At 41.7% G+C, this 21,777-nt stretch overlaps 2 protein-coding genes across 2 annotated transcripts; both read left to right on the top strand.

Moving 5' to 3' along the window:
- The first annotated feature begins 609 nt into the window (after positions 1 to 609).
- On the top strand, positions 610 to 3,032 carry LOC149314724 (disintegrin and metalloproteinase domain-containing protein 21-like). Its single transcript, XM_089523513.1, has one exon. It carries the CDS (start codon positions 637 to 639, stop codon positions 2,911 to 2,913), a length of 2,277 nt encoding a protein of 758 aa, XP_089379639.1. The 5' UTR covers positions 610 to 636; the 3' UTR covers positions 2,914 to 3,032.
- A 7,105-nt stretch (positions 3,033 to 10,137) lies between these two features.
- On the top strand, positions 10,138 to 16,542 carry LOC149314723 (disintegrin and metalloproteinase domain-containing protein 20-like). Its single transcript, XM_089523512.1, has 2 exons — positions 10,138 to 10,198; positions 14,059 to 16,542. Exons 1-2 carry the CDS (start codon positions 10,156 to 10,158, stop codon positions 16,197 to 16,199), a joined length of 2,184 nt encoding a protein of 727 aa, XP_089379638.1. The 5' UTR covers positions 10,138 to 10,155; the 3' UTR covers positions 16,200 to 16,542.
- Positions 16,543 to 21,777: the final 5,235 nt, after the last annotated feature.

Here is a 21,777-nt window from a genome sequence, read left to right as displayed (position 1 = left end):
TCATGGGAAGAAACTATGGAACAATCCAAAAACTACTGTATATGTATAAGTCTAGAACTTTTACTTGAAAAATTGACCCTGAGAGCATAATTTGTCTTGAAAGCACTGATCTCCCCTCTACTATCAGTACAAACAGATATTCCTGATAGAATTTTGCAAGTTCTTTGGCATTGTTTTCTGTTTTTGCTTCATCCTCTACATCCCTTATTACATGCATTTAGGTTTTACGCTCAACATATCCACAGGTCATCTCAAAATCCATGATTTTGGCCCCAAAACTTTCCCTTGACTTATACTCAAGTATATACGGCACATAACAGATTTGTCTAATTGTTTGAATGGAAGAAACTGTAGATAGGTATGCCTCTTTTCCCAACCACTCCCCGTGAGCCCACACATGGTCGCTCTAAACATATGTTACCCCCCCCCCCCTTCTTCCTCTCTCTTACTGGTTTGTCTTCAATTTCTTAACACTTTGGTTTTACCCTTTGATTTGCCAAACCTCCAGAGTTTTTCCCTTCCTGTCTTTCTCTTGCCATTCTGAAAGCATTCTGTTCCATCCTTGACTCACCAGGCTCCGCCCCTATTCCAAAGATACTAACAGTTGATGTAGACAGAATCTACAGCCCTGTACCCATGTCACTTTATAGCCTGCCAGCTCCTGAATGGGGCACCCAATTCCCACTCCTACATGAGAAGCCAGGGTGGGCGCACTTTGGATGCTTCTTTGGCCCTTCTATGAAAATAACTAGCATTTTTTCCTGGCTCTCGGTACTGCTTCTGAGTAATGTCTTGAATGAGACTTTTGGTCAGACACTACCTCTGGGCTTTAGGTATGTCTCTTATGAGGTAACCATCCCAAAGAAACTGAGATCTAGATATGGACAAGCAGAATCCTGGGATACCACCTACTTTTTGCATATTAAAGGGAAAGGCCACATGGTTCATCTCAGACAGAAGAGTAGCTTTGTCTTTGAACACTTCCCCATCTTCACCTACAGTGATGGGGCACTTCAGGTGGACCATCCTTTCATCAGGGATGACTGTTTCTACCATGGTTTTATACAAGGCAAGCCCTCTTCATTGGTCATCCTCAGGACTTGCTCAGGGGGACTCCAGGGTCTGTTTCAATTCGAAAATGAAACCTATGAAATTGAGCCTGTTCAGGCATCTGCAGTCTTTCAACATGTGGTGTATCAATTAGAAGAAAAGGAGAGTGGTGCCCACATAAAGTGTGGGGTAACAGAAGAAGAGGAAAGTTGTCAAGAAGCCATTATTAAGAATGCAGAGAAACAAGTGTCCAAAGATTCTTCTGGAGGAAACTGGTGGACACACGTGAGATATGCAAAGATTGCAGTTGTGGTGGAAAATGGACTATATGTCAGGTTTCACAAAAATGAAACTCTTGTTGCTGAGCGAGTTCTTGATGTTATTCATATTGCTAACTCTCTCTATAAGCCACTTGGTATTCGTGTGGTCCTTGCAGGACTAGAGATATGGTCAGAAAAGAACTTCATAACAATTGATGATGATTTGGAACTCACACTTGAAAATTTCAATGACTGGAGAAAAAATAACCTTGCACCACGTCTAGGGCACGATGCAGGCCACATATTTATTTATAAAGTATCTGAAGAAACACTAGGATTAGCATTTGTTGGAGAAATTTGTAATCCTGAAAGTTCATCTGCTATTGAATTAGATAATGAACCTAATGTGTTTGCTTTTGCCTCAATTTTTGTTCATGAGCTGGGCCACAACCTTGGTATGGTCCATGATAAAACATATTGTACTTGTAATCAAACAATGTGTATTATGGCTAAACATCACACCCATTCTTACAGGTTTAGTAACTGCAGTTACATTGCTTATTACAGGCTCATGACTTTGGGTAATACGGAATGTTTGAGAATACCACCGGACCATGAATTTAGAATAAAATCCTGTGGCAACAATGTGGTAGAGAATGGAGAACAATGTGACTGTGGTTCAGAATTTCATTGTGGATCAGACAGATGCTGCCAGTCTAACTGTATGTTGAAACCAGGAGCCAGTTGTGCTGTTGGACAATGTTGCAGCAGTTGTCAGTATCTTCCAGCTGGGACAATTTGTAGAGAAAGCACTAATGCCTGTGAGCTTCCTGAGTACTGTACTGGAAAAGCAGCATGGTGTCCTGAAAATGTTTATGTACAAGACGGTGCCCCATGCAGTGATGATGCATATTGTTATCATGGGAATTGCACTACTCACACCAAACAGTGCAAAATGATGTTTGGCAAGAAAGCAATAGTGGCTTCAGAGGTTTGCTTCAGAAAAGTGAATAGTCAAGGGGATCGTTTTGGAAATTGTGGTATTAATAATGGCACAGAATATAAAAGATGTAAAAGTGAGAATATCTTATGTGGTCGGATCCAGTGTGAAAATATTGATAGTTTACCACTTTTGGAGGAACACAGCACTGTAGTTCAAACACACATTGACAACAGGAAGTGCTGGGGTACAGACTACCACAGTGGGCTGGAGATACTTGATATTGGAGCAGTGATAGATGGCGCTCCTTGTGGCACTGATATGATGTGTATTGGTGGCCAATGCATGAGTGTGTCCTTCTTGAACTATGACTGCAATGTCACCAAGTGTCATAATCGGGGAGTATGTAACAACTACAAACATTGCCATTGTGATTATGGCTGGGCCCCTCCTGACTGTCTAAATAAAGGGTATGGTGGCAGCATTGATAGTGGCCCCCCTCCAATGAAGAAGAAAAGTAAACCTGGGTCCAGAGCAGGAGTTATTGTAGAAGCTATATTTGCTGCTTGTTTTGGTACTGTGCTATGTGTGAGTTGTTTAACTGTACTGAGACACTACTGTACAAGAGTAAGTCCAGTTTGCCACCCAACAGAACTGGCATAAGAAAGAAACCAGTCTTTGACAGAAGATGACAATACACAAAGTGCCAAAACTTTACATTAGAAATACTGGACATCAAATATGTTATTATTGTTGTTGTATTGTAAAAATATACATTTAGAATGTGCAAACCTTTCATTTTTTCAAAAAGAGAACTGTTTTATGTTCATTTATTTCCCTCATGTGAATTTTTGAAAAAGCTGTTGAACTTAGTAACTATTTCTTCTCTTGCAAGGAATCTCTAGGGATGTTTCTTTCAAAATCCAAGGATTTTACTGAATTGAGATTAAAGCAGGAAAGTAGTGCCTTTCGTATTAACTATCAGATAATGTCATCTTTGTCCAGTTGCTGCTGTGTCTCTCAAGTGTGGTTAGGGCATCTCTAGCCATTAATTGGGGAACTTCTGTGAATGCCTCCCAATTGCACTTGAATTCTAAGGAAAAAAGTGTGATAAGGGGCAGTTGCTCCCGATATCAGAGCCGCTATAGGGCCATCAATAAGAGGAACCTTTAAGAAATCAATCTCATTTTTAGTAAATGTATATGATTTTTGGCAAATTTACACATGCTTTTAATATTTAGTGAGGTTTTCCATTCAGTTTCTGTTATATCTCTGAACATAGATGGCATTGTAATTTCCTCAGTTTGTGGTATCTTTTTGACTAGGACTGATGCCACTTTGCCCTCTTTATCTTTTTTCATTTGTGTGTTGTTATTTATGGCTGTTGTTAAATCTAACATTTTTAAAAATCACTTTAACAAGTTTCGAAATAAATCTCTTTGGAATAACATGTCAGCAATGACTTCTGTATCTTCTACCATATCTGAATCATCATCCCATTATTTGTATTGTTGTTCTCTGTCATTTATCTATTGTTCTTCATTATCAGATTCATCTATATAGTTTCTTTTTTTGTGTGCACTTCCTTGGTATATCTCTGTGTCTTAGCTGTTTCTCATTTTTTGTTCCATGTGTGTGCATTGGATCATCCTGTTTTACTTTCTGAATATTAATTTGCAATACTGGAATTGGGCAGTCCCTCCTCACTCTTCTCCCCCTCCCCTGCTATTCCCAAACAGACTATTTACTTTTTTTCCTTTCTTTTCTCCCCTCTCCCCAGACTGCATTGCCATAATTGCTGGATTCAGTAAAAAAGAAAGAAAGAAAGAAGCAACAAAAACAAACAAACTGAAAGGCATGCTGGCTAAGGCAATGATAAGGCAATGGAAAAGGAGGTTGGGTTAAGGAGCATACTGAGAAAGTGAACCCATGCCAGGAAACAGCTCCAGTCACATTGATGGCAGCCATATTATAAGGAGAGCTCCCATACCAATATGTATTCAGTTCTTCTCTCTAACATGATTGCAGTGAGATTGGGGCTTGTATGATAAAGTCCCAAGTGTAACAGAGAAATATTACAGTTCACTCTCTGTATCCACAGATTCTGCATCCACAGATTCAGATTCTGCATCCTAATGGGATGCAGCCAGGATGCAGGATGCAGGCAGGAATTATTGCACATAATTTGCCACTGATTCTGCTGGTGTACGGTTGTCATAATTTGCCACCCCCAAACCGGGACAAAGTGTAGGACAAAATTGCCTGAAAATGTAGGACATTCAAGAAAAATGGAGGACACAACCAACTACAAGCCAAAAACATTAATTATTTATAAAAAGGCACACATCAGTAGAATACAAAGATATCGAGATTGTACCTGTGAGACTGATGCATCTGAGGAAGTGGACTTTAGTCAGGAAAGTTCATGCTGCCAACTAGTTGCTGCAGTCTGCAGTGGCCTTGCTGCTGCCAGAGGAGGCCTTACCATGGTGGCCTCCTTTTTTGGGGCCTAGCTGGCTGGCTAGACCCCCACAGCTCTCCTGCTGCTGGAGCAGGCTTTTGCCATGGCAGCGGCCTTCTGAGGGGGCCTAATCAGCTGGCCAGGCCCCACGCGGCTCTTCAGCCACAGGAGAAGGTTTTGCCATGGCAGCGGCCTTCTGCGGGGGCCTAGCCAGCTGGCCAGACCCCGTGCAGCTCTTGAGCCGCTGGAGAAGGGCTTTGCCGCCACAGCCGCCTTCTCCAGGGGCCTAGCCAGCCAGCCAAGCCCCACGCGGCTTTCGAGCCACTGGAGAAGGCCTTTGCCACAGCAGTGGCCTTCTCTGGGGGCCTAGCCAGCCGGCCAGGCCCCGCAGCTCGTCACTGGAGGTGCAGAGCCGAAGGAAAAGGAGGCCTTACCATGGCAAGGCTTCCTTCTCCATCGGCTCCATCCTGGGGTAGTGCAGAGCCGAAGGAGAAGGAGGACCATGAGGTTTCCTTCTCCAGTTGCACACTGTCCAGGAAGATGCTGAGGGAGAAGGAAGCCTTGCTGCAGCAGAAGGGGGCCATGGGTTTTGTGGCAGCGGCCAAAACCCGGGAAACCTGGAAAGCCGGGATGGGACCTTCCCAAGGGTCTAAAACCCTGGAAAATCCACCCAAAAGCAGGAAATGGCAACCCTACGCTGGTGGAGTACAGCCCATCTGCATTCCGCTTCCCAGGCTTGCTTATCTGGCCACTTTTCAAAGTCGGAAAGCTCTTGGCTTTGAAAAGCAGCCTCCGAAGTGCACTTAGGACCAGGGATGTTGCCGGGCTGTATATGCAATAATTCCCACCTGCATGCTGCATCCTGGCTGCATCCTGTTAGGGTGCAGTTGGGTTTTTTGTCCATGTGATAATCTCCTTTCTATGAGAAAAAAATTAGAGCACCAGCTTTCGTACAATTGGTCTACTTCCTCAGATGCATGTAGTGGAGTGGTGCCCAGGAAGGATCTTTAAAGACTGTATAAATACCCATAGAAAAGCAAAATTTGTGGGCATGGTGGTGAGGTTACAAGTTCAGTTTTAACATTTGTCACTGAGGGACAAGGGCAGCAATAAAGATGTTGGCAGATGGATGTGAATTGTGAAGAGTTTGGGCATTTTGTGTGTGCAGGCTTGAAACCAGAAAGGAGATATATTGACTGGCTATGAGTATCCAATGTTACAATATGTGTAGTGTGCCAGGAAACTAGTGGCCTGAAGCAGATGGACCAAAAGTCCTAATATTTAGAAGCAAGAGAGCTTGCTTCTAAGTATAGTGGTTTGAGTGTCAGATTATGACTCTGGAGATCAGGAATCAAATCCCTGCTCAGCAATGGAAAGCCACTGAGTGACCCTTGGCAAGGTAACACGCTCAGCCTCAGAGGAAGGCAAAGGCAAACCCTTTTTGAACAATTCTTGCCAAAAAACCTCTGTGATATGTTTGCCTCAGATGTTATCACTGAGTAAAATGCATAAGATTGCAGAAAAATCTAGGAAGACTTTTTTTGTTACCCTATGTTTTACTCAAAGGAAAGCACATCGAAAAGGCATCTTAACAGAAAATTCCCCAAACGATCTCTTTGCATGTCTAGTGCACTCAGAAATAAAGAGCAGAGCAGAACAGAAATCCTGCATATGCCTGACTTCTTAGAAATAGAAATGTTTGGATTATACATAAATAAACACAAGAAACAAATTCTCTGAGAATTTCAGGTCTTGTTCATTGTATGTAGTAGCTGTAGCAGTGGTAGTGGTGATTATCATGATTCACAAAGCCTTCTTTTATAGGCACATTCTCTGTCATCTTCTGTGGTCTGAAAGATGGCAGAGTTGCATATGACATGTGGGTTGCGATTTTTCCTGCTCTAACCGATCTCCGTATTTATGAAGCACCCACTATGATCACAGATCCCCTATAGTAGGATGGAGTAGCTGTCTTTCCGGTTGTTGAACTGGCCTCCCTTCTGCACTGTCGGCACGATCAAACAGTGACCCCACTATGCCCACTACTTGCAGGAATCCCATCTCAGCAAACTTGTCCAAGATCTGAGGGTGGCAGGAGGGGCAGTGACAAGTGATGTACACATGTGTTCGGGTGCACCCATTCTGGTGCATGGGGAGCACAGAGGACTACAGGGGGAGGCTGACAATGGATGCAGTCATCAGACATGCTGTGGGCACACTACGTGGGATTAGAGTCCAGAGGGCATTGGAGATGTGTGAATTGGTGCCCTCAACATTGGGGGTGTGTGAGGTAGTGCCCTCTGGTGGTCTCCATGAGTCAGAAACAACTTGAAGGCACAAAACAATAAGAAGAATAACAAAGCCCCAGGCTGGTGTAAAGTTTTAAACTTGGAGACCAGGTTTTGAATCCCCTCTCAGATCACTGGGTGACATTGGCTATTTACACTCTCTCAGCCTCAGAGGAAGACAAGGCAAACCCACTCTGAATAAATCCCGCAAAGAAAAAAAACATGATAGGGTCACCATAACTCAGAAATGATTTGAAAGGAACATAAAAATAATGCATAGGATTGCCATAAATCAAAGTCGACTTGGAGGCAATAAACAACAACAAAATTCTGCTTTTAAGACCCAGCCTCAGTCTGATGCCTCTTGGGGCAAAAGGCTCGTGGTCCCAACCACCAGGGAGTGCGCTGAAGGAAAGAGGGTGGGTGAAAAAGCCCCTCAACCTGCTTTCACCACTCTCTCAGCCTCTCCTCTCTTCTTCCTGCCCCGTGGAGCTGCCAGTTGGCTCCCCTAATATTGCCACAACTGAGGTTGTTATTAGTTAACAGATATCTCCTCCTGCCGCTGTTTCCTCCTGCCTCATCTGCCCAACATAGCATAGCTGAGCACCAGGTGAAAGAGGAGCCCAGCCTCCCTCCTCCTTCTCCTCCTCTCCCTGGGTGGTTGCTAAGGAAGCCAGAGGGCTGTGGCTGCCTGATGCTGGTGCCACCATTATCGCGGCCACCATATGGGACTCTGGAGGACTGGGGGAGGGGGTGGTGCCTTTGGAGGAGGAGGAGGGCCAGGCAGATGGAGGGTAAGTGGGAAGAAAACCACCATCCTCCCCAACCCCAAGGGTCACTTTGGCAGGTCGCAAGTGGCCTGTGGGTCATATGGAGTTCAGGCCTGGTTTTGATGAACAATGGAAGAAAGGTGGCTGGGCTAAAATAGTTCAAAACTTACTAACCCTTAAAACCCTTTCAATAGATTTTTAAAAAATGCCTGATGTTAAAAACAAGCTGAGGGACTGGATCTTCAAGGTGAATAATGATCTGGATTTAGTTTCAATCCAATGTTCCATTTTTCCCATTGGTATCTATGGAGAGCTGACATAGATGGGCCAGTGTAGTGACAGCCAATCAGGAGTTAGCTGGTGACAGACAATAGGATGTTTAAATAGGGCTGAGAGAGAGGGCCAGATAGGGCTTGAGTTATGTCCAGATACGGGATCTGTCATGTCCAGAGAGGGACAGTTGTAGTGAAGGTTCCAGTGTGAGACAGGGAGGTTAGGGGTAGAGTCCAAAAGTGAGGGGCTCCCTACCGGTGCACATCCAGAACTCTGAGAGAGAGAATTGCTGGAGTGAGATATCCTGTAGAATTTAGTTAGCCTGGTTGTTTTGGAAAGGAAACATAATACAAAGATTGTGTGAGGTTTTTTTTTATTAAAAATAACTAATTTGTTCTAGAGAGTGTGTAAAGTAAACCATAACAGTAACAAGCGTATAGAACCGAGCAATAAGTAAAACATTGTCAAACCATTGTTTAAATAAAGTTTTATTGTTTTTAAGGAAGACCTGTCTGGAACTTGAATATTTACCATGCTACTAACAATTCAAACATATTTTGGGGTTAAAGTAACAGTCACAAAGAGGTGGCAGGATCACAAATCAAATAGAATAGTGATTACAAACAAAACATCTTGACATAACTTGGTGACAGCGGTGGGATAAAAGACCCAGGGTGCTGTCAGCCAAAAAGGACAGTGTTTAAAAATAAAGGGTCGTCACAGTCTCATCTACTGAAATCAAATCACGTAAGAATGCAACATTTACAAACACTTACCTTTGCCCCTCTGAGAACAACATTTACATAATTAGATGTCCAAATTAGGCCAATGTCTGTCTTGGTTGGGAGATATGGAACCGTTTCAAGAAATTAAAAGTTCTGCATGTGTGGTGTGGGAGAACTAGAGGATATTTCACACTATTTTTCCTATTGCCAGGTTTAGCAAAACCACAGGAAAAGATTCTTGGGACAGACTTTGGTTTCCTTACAGAGTGAGAGCTCTTACGTGAAATTATGCTGGTTACTTTCAGACTGTGATCCATGTTATACACAAAACAGCTGGAGATAATAGTCAAATTGTTATAGAGAGAACAAGGCAAATAATGCAAGGACTCAACAGTGGGAGGGGAAAAAACTTTATATAGGCAGCTGGCAGGGTGGCCCATGGTCTTAGATGTCTCTACACTAATGCAGAGAGCATGGGAAATAAACAAGATGAACTTGAACTTCTAGCATAGCAAAGTAAATATGATATAATAGTAATCACTGAAACCTGGTAAGATGAGTCTCATGATTGGAATATAGCAATAGAGGGGTATAACCTTTTAAAGAAAAATAGGCCAAACATGAATGAAGGGTGAATAGCATTTATACATCATGGATAATTTTTTAACTTCTCAGTTGCCTAGAGTACCTTTCTGGGAGAAATGCAGAATATGGATGCATTTTAACTTGTTGTACGGCGCTTTGATTGCCTGGCAAAAAGTGGGATAGAAATAAATTTTTTATTATTTTATTATTATTATTTATTAAAGATAAAATAAATAAATACATACATAAATATAAGTGAAAGAGGTCTAGGAGTCCTTGTAGACTTGAACATGAGTCAACAATGGGATGCTGCAGCTAGAATAGCCAATGCAAATCTAGGCTGCATCAAAATATTTGAAAGAATGTCATTCTGAGTATGGAACATTTTCCCCCCTGCAACTCTAAAGAACAGGACCCAGAGCAATGGATGCAAACTACAGGAAAAGAGATTCCACAGCAACAATAGGAAGAATGTCCTGATGGTAAGAGCTATTCTACAGTGGAATACTCTGCTTTGGACAGTGGTGGAGTCTCCTTCTTTGGAAGTTTTTAAACAGGCATTGGATGGCTATCTGTTGGAATCACTTTGATTGTTTAATCCTGCAGGTCAGGGGGTTGGACTTTGATTACGTTTGTGGTCTCTTCCAACTCTATGATCCTATTATTCTAAGGTCCAGCCCCATTGTAAAAAGATTTTCCATTGACTGTTGCTAATAACAGAATCTTCCTGCTAATCCAGATGCAACCTCATTCCCATTTAGTTTCTATCTTGTTAACAGCTGAAAAGCCCTTCTCTTTCAAGAATGAGGTGTCAGAGGATATACTTCAGGGTACTTATTCCTCTGAGTCAAAAAAAAAAAAAGACTACCTGTTCTACCTATCTGGTAGTACTGACCTTAATTAATATGTGGAAGGAGACTGCTGGTGAGACATCCCCAGAGGGCTTTAGATATGTCTCTTATGAGGTGACCATCTCAAGAAAATTGACACGTAGATATGTTCAGGAAGACCCTCAGGATATTAGATACCTACTGCAGATAGAGGAGAAGGGCCACGTGGTCCATCTGGCAGAAGAAAGGATTTGCCCCTAGGCTCTATGCAGAGAAACAAGCTGAGCTGGTGTATTATTTGAAACCAACAAGAACATGTATTAAAAGGCAATTTATAAACAATTAGACATGCCAAGCAAAAGCTACAATATGAAGTCCTTGTATTTCTGAGCAGATATTGATGGTATTTTTTTTTAATATATTCAGATCCCCTCTCCATTGAGCCCTTTGATAAATGGATTAGTAACATCAATCCTCACATTAAATTTAGCAGCCACACACACAATATGTGTATTCCATTTTTGGACATTTCTGTATGTAATAACAATAATACCATTCAGGTACGTAATTGCAGAAAACCCACAGATTAAAACTCCACCTTACATTTCCTTAGTTGTCATAGTCATTCCTTGAAAATTAATTTGCCCTATTCACAGATTTTAAGGGTTAAGAGGAAATGACTACAATCATGAAACAGATAACATGGCTAAACAATTTTGTTATAGGGGTTGTCCTTCACATGTTGTTCATCATGCTTTACAGAGGGCTGATAAAGTTAAATGGAAGGACCTCTTTAAACTTAAATGTAAATCTTCCAAAAACAATGTTGTGTGGTCCTTAACATTTTCTTCATTGGCTCATCAAATTAAGAGGATAGTAGAAAAACATTGGCATTTAATTCAACATATTGGGAGGTTATGAAAATCTGCCTATTACTGCCTATAGCAGGACTTGGAGACTATAAATCCCAGGGTCCAACATCCTATTCCTACTCATTGCCCTTGTATCAGACACATTGTCCATTGTTGATGTGGAATATCAAGCAAGTAAGAATTTGGAAGCTTGATGGAAAGGGGAAATTTATATCAGCTCAGAAATACAAGGACACCCCAAGACAGCTTCATACTGTATCTTTTGCTGGACATGTCCTACTAATTGTTTATAAATTGCCTTTTTATACATGTTCTTGTTGGTTTCAATAATACACCAACTCAGCTTATTTCATTTTATGAGAATTTTCTGTTCAGTTATCTTTAGCTGGACTAGAGGTCTGGTCAGAAAGAAACCTCATACACATTAGTGACAATATGGGAGCAACACTTAAGACTTTTGCTGATTGGAGAAAAATCTCACTTCTTAAATGTCTACAGAATGAAATTGCTCAATTATTTGTATATAAGTGTTTTGGAACAACACTTGGAATGGCATATTTGGGAACAATCTGAAGTAACTAATGGGCAGATGGTGTTAATTCCTATATGACCAACAATTTATTAGATTTCTCTGTCACCTTTGCACACATACTGGGACATAATCGTGGTATGAAACATGATGAAAAGTATTGTCAATGGGATCAAAGTGCCTGCATTATGTCTGAATATCATGCCCACACTGATAGGTTTAGCAATTGTAGTTATGGAGACTATTTTTTTAAAAAAGGAACACAAACTGTTAATTTTCCCAGATCCTGAAAAATTGTATGAATTCAGTTACTGTGGAAACAAAGTTGAGGAAAATGGACAGAAACTTGCCTCCACAGCCAGATGTCCCTTCACAGATTATTATTAACTCCCTCACAGGCATAGACAGAGTGCAGTATTCAAGCCTAAGGTATGTGTGTACAGTTCCATAGTTGTAAAGATGGGATCACATTGAAATCAAATAAGAAAAAAGTAATTATAACACTGTAATTTTACTTATCTGCAGAGAGCTGTGGGTCCCTCATAGTGCCTCACACTGCTCCCCATCCAAAAAAATATGTTCTTTGATACTATTCTCACAGTCTCCCCCTAGCATACTACTAATCATGCTGTAGGATGTAGGAATGCCTAAAGCATTCCTAGATCCTCCAGTATGGTTCCATAGTATGCTTGGGGCAGAAGTCATTTATTTCAGGATGGTTTACTACTACCCGAAATAATTACCATACTTGTTAAGTCCAGTAACATGTTCCTTGTGGATATGGGGGAACCTCTGTATAAGGAATAATAAAAGTCTGAGATAAACTGCATCCTTGAGTATGAAGGGAACTTGCTCATGTAGTCTCAAAGCCAATGTGCATTATCTTTGAGAAATCATGGAGAACAGGAGGGATCCTAGCAGACTGGAGAAAGGCAAATGTCCCCATCTTTTAAAAAGGGATGGAAAAAGAGGATCAGAGCAACAACCAACCAGTCAGTTTGATGTCGATACCAGGAAAAAAAATAGAGCAGATTATGAAGTAATTTTTGCACACTTAGAAAGAAATGCTGTCATTACTTAGAGCCAACATGGGTTTAGGAAAAAATAAGTCATGCCAAACTACTCTTATCTCTTTTTTTTATAGAGTTCAAAATCTTAGTAGATCAGAGTAGTTTTGTTACTATAGTATATCTGGATCACATTGCAGCTTTTGATAAGTTCCCCAATGATCTCCTTTTAGGCAAGCTGATTAACAGTGGGCTAGACAGTATTACAGTTATAGGTAGAGCTATAATTAGTTGACAAGTTGAACCCGGAAAGTGCTCACCAATGGAGAGAAGTGACAAGTGGGCTGCTCAGGGCTGGTGTTGTTTAAGATCTTTATAAGTGATGTAAATGATGGAATGGAATAGATGCTTATCATATTTGCTGATTACACCAAATTAGGGAGAGGGGTAGTTAATGGCCCAGAGGATGAGAACAGAATTCAAAATGACTTTCAACAGGGAAAAATGTAAGGTACACAATTAGGCAATAAAAATAAAATGCAAAAATATAGGATGGGTGACATCTGGCCTGAGAGCAGTACATGTGAAATGGACCTAGGGCACTCAGTAAACCACAAGGTAAACATGAGTCAACACTGTGATGCTGCAGCAAAGAAAACCAAAACAATTTTAGGCTGCATCAGTGGAAGTATAGTGTTTCAATGAAGGAAAGTAATGGTATCACTCTATTTTGCTTTTGACAGGTGTAACCTAGAATAATGTATCCAGGTCTGGGCACCACAATTCAAAAAGGATGTTGACAAGCTCTTATGTGTCCAGAGGAGGGCGGCTAAAATCGGAAAAGGTACTGAAACCATGCCCTATGAGAAGAGGCTTAGGGAGCTGGGCATGTTTTGCTAGGAGAAGAGAAGGTGAAGAGATGTCATGACAGCCCCATTTAAATATTTGAAAGGCTGTCACACTGAAGATGGAACAAGTTTGTTTTCTGCAGCTCCAGAGAATGGGACCTAGAGCAATGGATGCAAACTACAGGAAAAAAGATTCCACCTCAACAATAGGAAGAACTTCCCAGCAGTAAGAGCTGTTGAACAGTGGAATACTCTGCCTCAGAGAGTGATGGAGTCTCCTCCTTTGGATGTTTTTAAACAGGTAATGGATGGCTATCTGTTAGGGTTGCTTTGAATGTGGGTCAGGTGGTTGGACTTTGATGACGCTTGTAGTCTCTTCAAACTCTTATGATTCTATGATTCTAAGCTCCATCCCTATTCTAAAAGAATTTCCGTTGACTGTTGCTATATACAGAATCTTCCTCTCCTTCTGCTAATCCATGTACTGCCTCATTCTCATTCAGTTTCTAACTTGTTAGCAGCTGAAATTCTCCTGTCTTCAAGAATGTGGTGTCAGAGTATATACTTCAGGGGAATTCTTACTCTGAGGGGAGGAAAGACTACTCTTTCCACCTATTTAGTAGTATTGACCTTAATTAATGTGTGGATTGCTGGCCAGACACCTCCAGAGGGCTTTAGATATGTCTCTTATGAGGTGACCATCCCAAGAAAACTGACACCCAGATATGGTCAGGAAGACCCTCAGGATATCAGCTACCTACTTCAGATTGAGGGGAAGGGCCGCATGGTCCATCTGAAGCAGAAGAAAGGGTTTGTCCTGAAACACTTCCCCATCTTCACATACAATAAGGTGGGGAAACTCCAAGCAGATTACCCTTTCATCAGGGACGACTGTTTCTATCATGGCTTTGTACAGGGCCAGCCCTCCTCCCAGGTCACCCTCAGCACTTGCTCAGGAGGACTCAGGGGTATCTTTCAGTTTGAAAACACGACTTATGAAATTGAACCTGTCGAGGCATCTGCTTCCTTCCATCATGCAGTGTATCGTTTGGAACAAAAGGACAGTGCTGTCCGAATGAGGTGTGGACTCACAGAGGAAGAGGAAAGACATCAAAAGACTCTGATGCAGCAGGTCACAGAAAAAGTAGTGGTCAAAAGGGATTCTGGAAATGCATGGTGGACACACGTCCGGTATGCAAAGGTGGCAATTGTTGTGGACTATGAACGATTTGTGAAGTTTGGCAGAAATGAAACTGTGGTTGTTTTGCATGTCCTGGATGTTTTTCATACTGCTAATTCATTCTATGACCCACTTTCTGTTCAACTTTCTTTAGTTGGACTAGAGATCTGGTCAGAAAGAAACCTCATACGAATTAGTGACAAAATCGCGACAACGCTTGAGAATTTTGCTGTTTGGACAAGAACTTCACTTCTTAAGCGTCTACAGAATGATGCTGCTCACTTATTTTTATATAAGCATTTTGGAAGAACAATTGGATTGGCATTTGTAGGAACAATCTGTAATAACTATTGGGCAGATGCTGTTAATTCTTACATAACAAACAATTTATTAGATTTCTCGGTCAATTTTGCACATGAACTCGGACATATTCTTGGCATGAGTCATGATGGAGTACATTGTCGTTGTGATAAACATGCCTGCATTATGTCTGAATATCATGCCCGCACTGATAGGTTTAGCAATTGTAGCTATGGGAAGTATTTCAACCTAAGGAACAGAAAGTGCTTGTTAATTTCCCCAGATCCTGAAAAATTGTATGAATTCAGCTACTGTGGAAACAAAGTTGTGGAAAACGGAGAGCAATGTGACTGTGGCTCAGCAGCTGAATGTGAATCTGATCCATGTTGTCAGTCTAATTGTATGTTGCGTCCAGGGTCCAGTTGTGCTTTTGGACCATGCTGCAAAAACTGCCAATACGCTCCAGCTCGTTCTGTTTGCAGGAAAAATAGTAGTATATGTGATCTTCCTGAGTATTGTCATGGAACTTCAGAATTTTGTCCTGAAGATGTTTATGTTCAAGATGGGGCTCCGTGTAGAGATGGAGCATACTGTTATCAAGGAAACTGTACTACACACGACAGGCAGTGCAAACAGATCTTTGGCTCCAAAGCAACAGTGGCCTCAGATGATTGTTTCAGAATAATTAATGCTCGGGGTGATCGTTTTGGCAACTGTGGCCTTTTACATGGGGTTTATAGGAAATGTAATATTCCGAATAACCTGTGTGGACGGCTCCAGTGCGACAATGTGGATGATCTCCCTTCTTTTGAGGAGCACAGCACCATTATTCAGTTGTATGCTGGTAATATGGAGTGCTGGGGTCTAGATTACCACACTGGAATGAAAATACCTGATACCGGAACAGTGAGAGATGGCACCCCTTGTGGCAAAGACATGATGTGTATTGGTGGAGAGTGTTTGGAAGTGTCCCTCTTGAACTATGACTGTAATTTCACCAAGTGTCATAATCGGGGAACGTGCAACTCTCGCAAACATTGCCATTGTGATCATGGCTGGGCACCTCCTGACTGTTTGAGTAAAGGCTATGGTGGCAGCATTGACAGTGGACCTCCTTCAGAAGACAGGAGTGCTATAATTGCAGGAACTGTTGTAGGAACTTTATTTGGCCTGTCTGCTGCCCTAATGGCTTTTGGCCTGGGTTTGTGTTACAGGACTCTGCTGAAGCACAAGTTTAGAAGACTGAGCTCCGTTACCCATCCAGCAGAGTCCATAGAGTAAGGAAATGTAGAGTGAACAGTTCACATAGAAGAAAAAGTGTATGTAACAAATAATAGTATGTGGGAAAACGTGTATGTAGGAAATAATAGAGGCTGTTATTTAACATTTGCATTTTCTGTATTATTTAACTTCTGAATTGTCTTTGCTGTTTCCTTAAATTTGGACAATTCTAACCATTAGTAAGAGCCCAGTTGCTTATGAAGCTAACATTTTATTTTAACCCACTCAAATGTATCTGTATCCCACTATGTAGGAAAAAATCTTTCTTTAGAAGGAGGAAACATAATTTTGTTTGAGAGATGGGGAGCTTGGTGCTGCAAAGGATTATATAAGCTTTGATGTTATTTGAATAAATGAGATGTTGTTCCTTAATGCTGGTGGAACACACAGATTTCCTGTTTCAAATTTACATCTTTTCAGGCAAACCCTAAATGTAATCTGCAGGAACCCATATATTTGAAATGCATTGAAACAGAGAAAGCAAGTATGTCAAGGAGACATGTGGTATTTTATTTTAAATATCTCAATGTACAATACCTATTAGAAATTCAAAGGCAGTTTTCCAGGAATAAAACTGATACCATGGCTTGCAGAAATTGATAGAGTAATTAGATTAGATGGAGTGATTCTTTTATTCCTTCCTTGAATTTGACTGATTTTGGTCTTAGCATTTCTACATGTGTTTGTGGGCACTATTAAGTACTGTTAGTGTTGTTTGGACACATTGCCACATTAAGATCATACAGGAAATAGGTATTACATGGAAGCCCATTGTGCAGCCATTTATATATATTTAATATTGCCCACTATATTTAGTGCTATGGTTAATGCTACATTTAAACTGAAATATTATACTGACATGTATACTCATACTTTCTTGACATTATTCCTCTCTGTCATCAATTTTTAAACATTTCTTTATGTATTTATTCTGTTGTGGTTTAATAATGGAATAAGGCAATACAACATGGTCCCATGTATTCCATAGTTTCTATCTGGATTTTGTCTTGAAAAAACAAAGAAGTGGGTGGGTGAAAGGTAGGGTTGCCATTTCACGGTGGTGGGCGGGACTTTCCCGCCCCCTGGGGGGCGTGCCCGGTCCCGTCCCGCCCCCGACCCCGCCCCCGGGTGGCTGCCCAACTCTGAGCTCCCAGGGCTGCTGCCTGCCTTCTATAGAGTGCTGTGCAGTGCAGCATGTTTGGAGCAAGCAGCAGGACGACTGAAACTAGCAGGGGCGGGGTCTGCTGCTCTGCCCTGCCTCTATTGGCCAGCCCTCTGCCTCCTTATTTGGCATGCTCCAACGTCGAAGCAGGGAGGGCTTTGCACTCAGGCAAGCTTCTTTTAGTCCTTCCCCTCTTTCTCTTTCTCTTTCCCCTCCTTCTCTTCTTCTTGTTACTCCGTTTTTTTTCTTCTCCTCCTCTTCCCCTCCTCTTCCTCCTCTCCTTTTTCTTCCTTTCTTCCCCTCCTCATCTTCTTTTTCTCTTTCTTCCTCTCTCTAAGCCCCCCTCCTCTTTTTCTCAGGGGTTCAGGGCTTCTCAAGGCTTTGCCCCCATTAGAAAAGAAAAAAGGCTTTGGATCTGTCCCATAAATCCCTCCTAAGTTGAGACATACCTGGGAAAAAGAGGGGGCGAGGGGTTTGGGGGGGTTGGAGGGGGCAAGGAAAAGGAGGAAGGGGGGGGGAATTGCTAAGAAGGCTTGGGAGTGGGATGCTTTGATCTGGATTCCTGCATGGCAGGGGGTTGGACTGGATGGCCCTTGTGGTCTCTTCCAACTCTATGATTCTATGTAGTTTGCAATGGCACAAGGGGCTGCCTGTGATCTTGCAAATGCTATGCCTGCTTGGGAGTGGGAAATGTAGTTTGCAATGACACAAGGGACTGCCTGTGATCTTGCAAATGCTATGCCTGCTTGGGAGTGGGAAATGTAGTTTGCAATGACACAAGGGACTGCCTGTGGTCTTGCAAATGCTATGCCTGCTTGGGAGTGGGAAATGTAGTTTGCAATGACACAAGGGACTGCCTGTGATCTTGCAAATGCTATGCCTGCTTGGGAGTGGGAAATGTAGTTTGCAATGACACAAGGGACTGCCTGTGATCTTGCAAATGCTATGCCTGCTTGGGAGTGGGAAATGTAGTTTGCAATGGCACAAGGGACTGCCTGTGGTCTTTAAATGCTATGCCTGCTTGGGAGTGGGAAATGTTCTTGTAGAATGGGGGGGGGGGGTGTTTGGCCAGAAAGAGAAGTACATTTCAGCCTTCTGTCTAGGAATAATGCCAAAATGTCCTCCATTTTGAGCATGCCTAAGAAACATGCATTTATATTAACATTTTAAAAAAATTATCAATTTTTTCATGTGTCCTCCATTTTTTATAAAAACGTGTCCTACATTTGAAAATGTGGCCCTACATTTGTCCTACATTTGTCCCGGTTTGGAGGTCCTGCCTTATGGCAACCCTAGTGAAAGGGGGAAGGTTAAATTTGTTTGTTTGTTTGTTAATTGATTTGTCCCTATACATGATCCAAGGCAGATAAAATTGAAAACAAGCACAGTTTATAATACTGTACACCATAATAAACAGATCACAGTATTTTACAGGGAAATAGCTGTTTTCTGACTCAATATTAAAGGCAGAGGGAAGAGAAACCATGTGCCATTTTAAGACTTTGTTGTTGTGTACCTTGAAGTCATTTCTAATTTATCCAAACACTAAAGCCTCCCCTATCACTGAGTTTTCTGGGGTGAAAGTGTGTGAGTGACCCAAGATCAGCATGTGGGTTTTCAGGGGTGATTGGAGAATCCAACCCTGGTCCCCAGAGTTGTAGTCCAAATCTCAGATCACTACACCACACTAGCTCTCCCTGTTTAAGACTACCACATTTATTTCAGAATGATCTTTCACTATCATTGGCTTCCTCACAGGCATAGACAGAGTGCAGTATTCTAACCTAAGGTATGTGTGCAGAGTTCCATAGTTGTGAAGATGGAGTCACACTGAAATCAAATACAGTAAAAGATAATTATAACACTGGGCCAATTTAACATAAACATGCTGATATCCGTATGCTAATAAAAAAGACTGTTGGGCTGTTAGGCAGTCAAGTGAGTCTGAGGTGTCAAAGCAACACATTCTGCTGTCACAAAAGTAGTTCTATTGAAGACAAAATCTTTTCCTGAGGAAAAATATTGTTTATGTTGTTATATACAGAATTATAATGAAATTACAGGTGGTCTCATCTATCTAACAGATCACTATTTGTGATTTCACTCCTACGTAAAGTCCTGTGAGTCCTTCGTGAGCCTTGTCCTGCCCCTACATCCAAAAAAATATATCTGTTCTCTCTACACTGACTGTATGATCAAAGTCTACCCCCCTCCCTTCCGGCCAGCATATTATGAAGTCATGGGAGTTTATCACACTGAGATTTATGCAGCTCAGATCCAGGGTGACTCCTGGTTCAGCAATACGAATTCATGTTGTAATGTGAATGTTTTATCACACCTGGTTGCCCTTCCGTTGCCCTTCCAAATCGAGGGGAAATTGAATCCAAGGCAAGTCACGTGATGTGGATTCATGCAAAGCAGAGTGAGTGCACATTGTATTATCACACCGATGCATACCATGTGGATTCAACTTGATTTGGATTGGACCCTTGCGCATGCTCAGTGGGGCTCAGTAGGCATCCTGAACCTTTGCACTTCCGGGGTGAAGAAGGGAGCCTGGTTCCACTTTCATGTGAATGCTAGCCTCACATGAATGACAGCTGCACCTTTCTTCCTCCCTTCTATTTTCCCATCCCTGGCAGCCAAATTCAAACAGGGTCCTCTGTGTCAGAACCCCCATCCATTTCAGCCTCATCTACATCTATTTTCCTGTCATTCTCCTCATCTATTTCAGCCACATCTATATCTATCCTCCATGTCAGAACCCCCATCCATTTTTTATTATTATGGAATTATTATTATTATTATTATTATTCACTGTAAAATAATCAGTGTAGAAGCTGCAGGTTTACTTGGAAGTAAATCCTTTGGATCTGAAGGAAACCCATTTTGGAGGACTGCAGAAATGATCCAGTTTCCCTTATTCTCCATGCTCCCTAAAATACCACCTCCCTGAATCCAATCCACTCTCCTTCCTTTTGTAACAGTTGCTTCCGGTTTAACTCCACTTTCACTGTCCTGGCTAAGTGCTATGGAATTCTGGGAACTGTAATTTCATGAGACATTGAGCCTTGTCTGCCAGAGTGCTCTGGTGCTTCAGCAAACTAATAACTTATTATTATTTTAAAAATAAATTATTATTATTATTATTATTAATATTTTAAAAACATTTTTAGTTTTTTAAATTATAATTATTATAATTATTCTCCACGCTCCCTAAAATAACACCTCCCTGAATCCAATCCACTCTCCTTTCCTTTGTAACAGTTGCCTCCGGTTTAACTCCACTTTCACTGTCCTGGCTCAGTGCTATGGAATTCTGGGAGTTGGAGTTCTTGTGGGTTCCTTCGTTTGAGGCTATGGAATTCTGGGAGCTGGAGTTTGTTGCTTCCACCAGCCTCCCATCTCTCCCCCCAACCTCCTGTTCATTCCCTCCATCGCTGTCATCTACCCTACCGAGCAACGGAAGCAGTTGGGGCAAAATTGCAGTGCAGCATCATGGGAAATTTGCCTCTTTTGAGGTTTGGGGGGGTGTACCGGGAGAGAAGCAAAGTTGTATTCCATACCAGACCAATTCGGAGTGACATCGAAGTGAGCTTGAATGCGAATTCTGTGAATTCACTTTTGTACCGAAGTCAACAAAATGAGGAGTCACCTTGCATTCATTGTGGAAGCGCCACGGAAGGAGCTCCCATAGAAATGAATCTCATCTGATAACACATTCACATTATGACGTGAATCTGCATTGTTGGACTTGCACTCATGTCGGATCTGATCTGCAAAATCTCCCAAAAGCTCCGTGTGATATACTCCATGGTGGAGGACCTAGGAATGCCTAGATAAGTGTTCTCTTTGGGCATCCCTCCAGCATTATTCTATCATATGCTTAAAGTGAAAGTCATTCATTTTAGTAGGGTTTGCTAAAATCCGCAAGGGTTGCCATTCATGTTAACTCCAGGAATATGTCCCTTGCTGATGTGGGGGACCCCCTGTATAAGCAATAATATAAGGGTGAGATGGAGAGCAAATATTTTCCCCATCTTCAAACAAGGGGGAAAAAGAGGACCAGACCAACAACCAACCAATCAGTTTGATGTCAAAACCAGGAAAAGTACTGGAACAGATTATTAAATAATATTTGTACACTTAGAAGGATAATACTATTATTATTTAGCGCCAACATGGGTTTACAAAAAACAAGTCATGTCAAACTAATCATATCTGTTTTTCGATAGAGTTAAAAGATTGGAAGACTAGAGGAGCTCTGTGAATGAAGTATGCCTTGATTATATTATGGTTTTTGACAAGGTCCCCCATGGTATCCTTGTATACAAGCTTATGACCAGTGGGCCATATAGTGTTACACTTTATTGGTGGAGCTGTAATTGGTTGTCAGATTGAACCCAGAGAATGTCC

Source organism: Sceloporus occidentalis, unplaced genomic scaffold (assembly GCF_023333645.1).
Source record: "Sceloporus occidentalis isolate IW3139 unplaced genomic scaffold, rSceOcc1.0.p SCAF_4, whole genome shotgun sequence".
Lineage (NCBI taxonomy): Eukaryota > Metazoa > Chordata > Lepidosauria > Squamata > Phrynosomatidae > Sceloporus > Sceloporus occidentalis.
The sequence above is the reverse complement of the archived record's forward strand: the minus strand, read 5'-3'. Positions and strand labels throughout refer to the sequence as shown.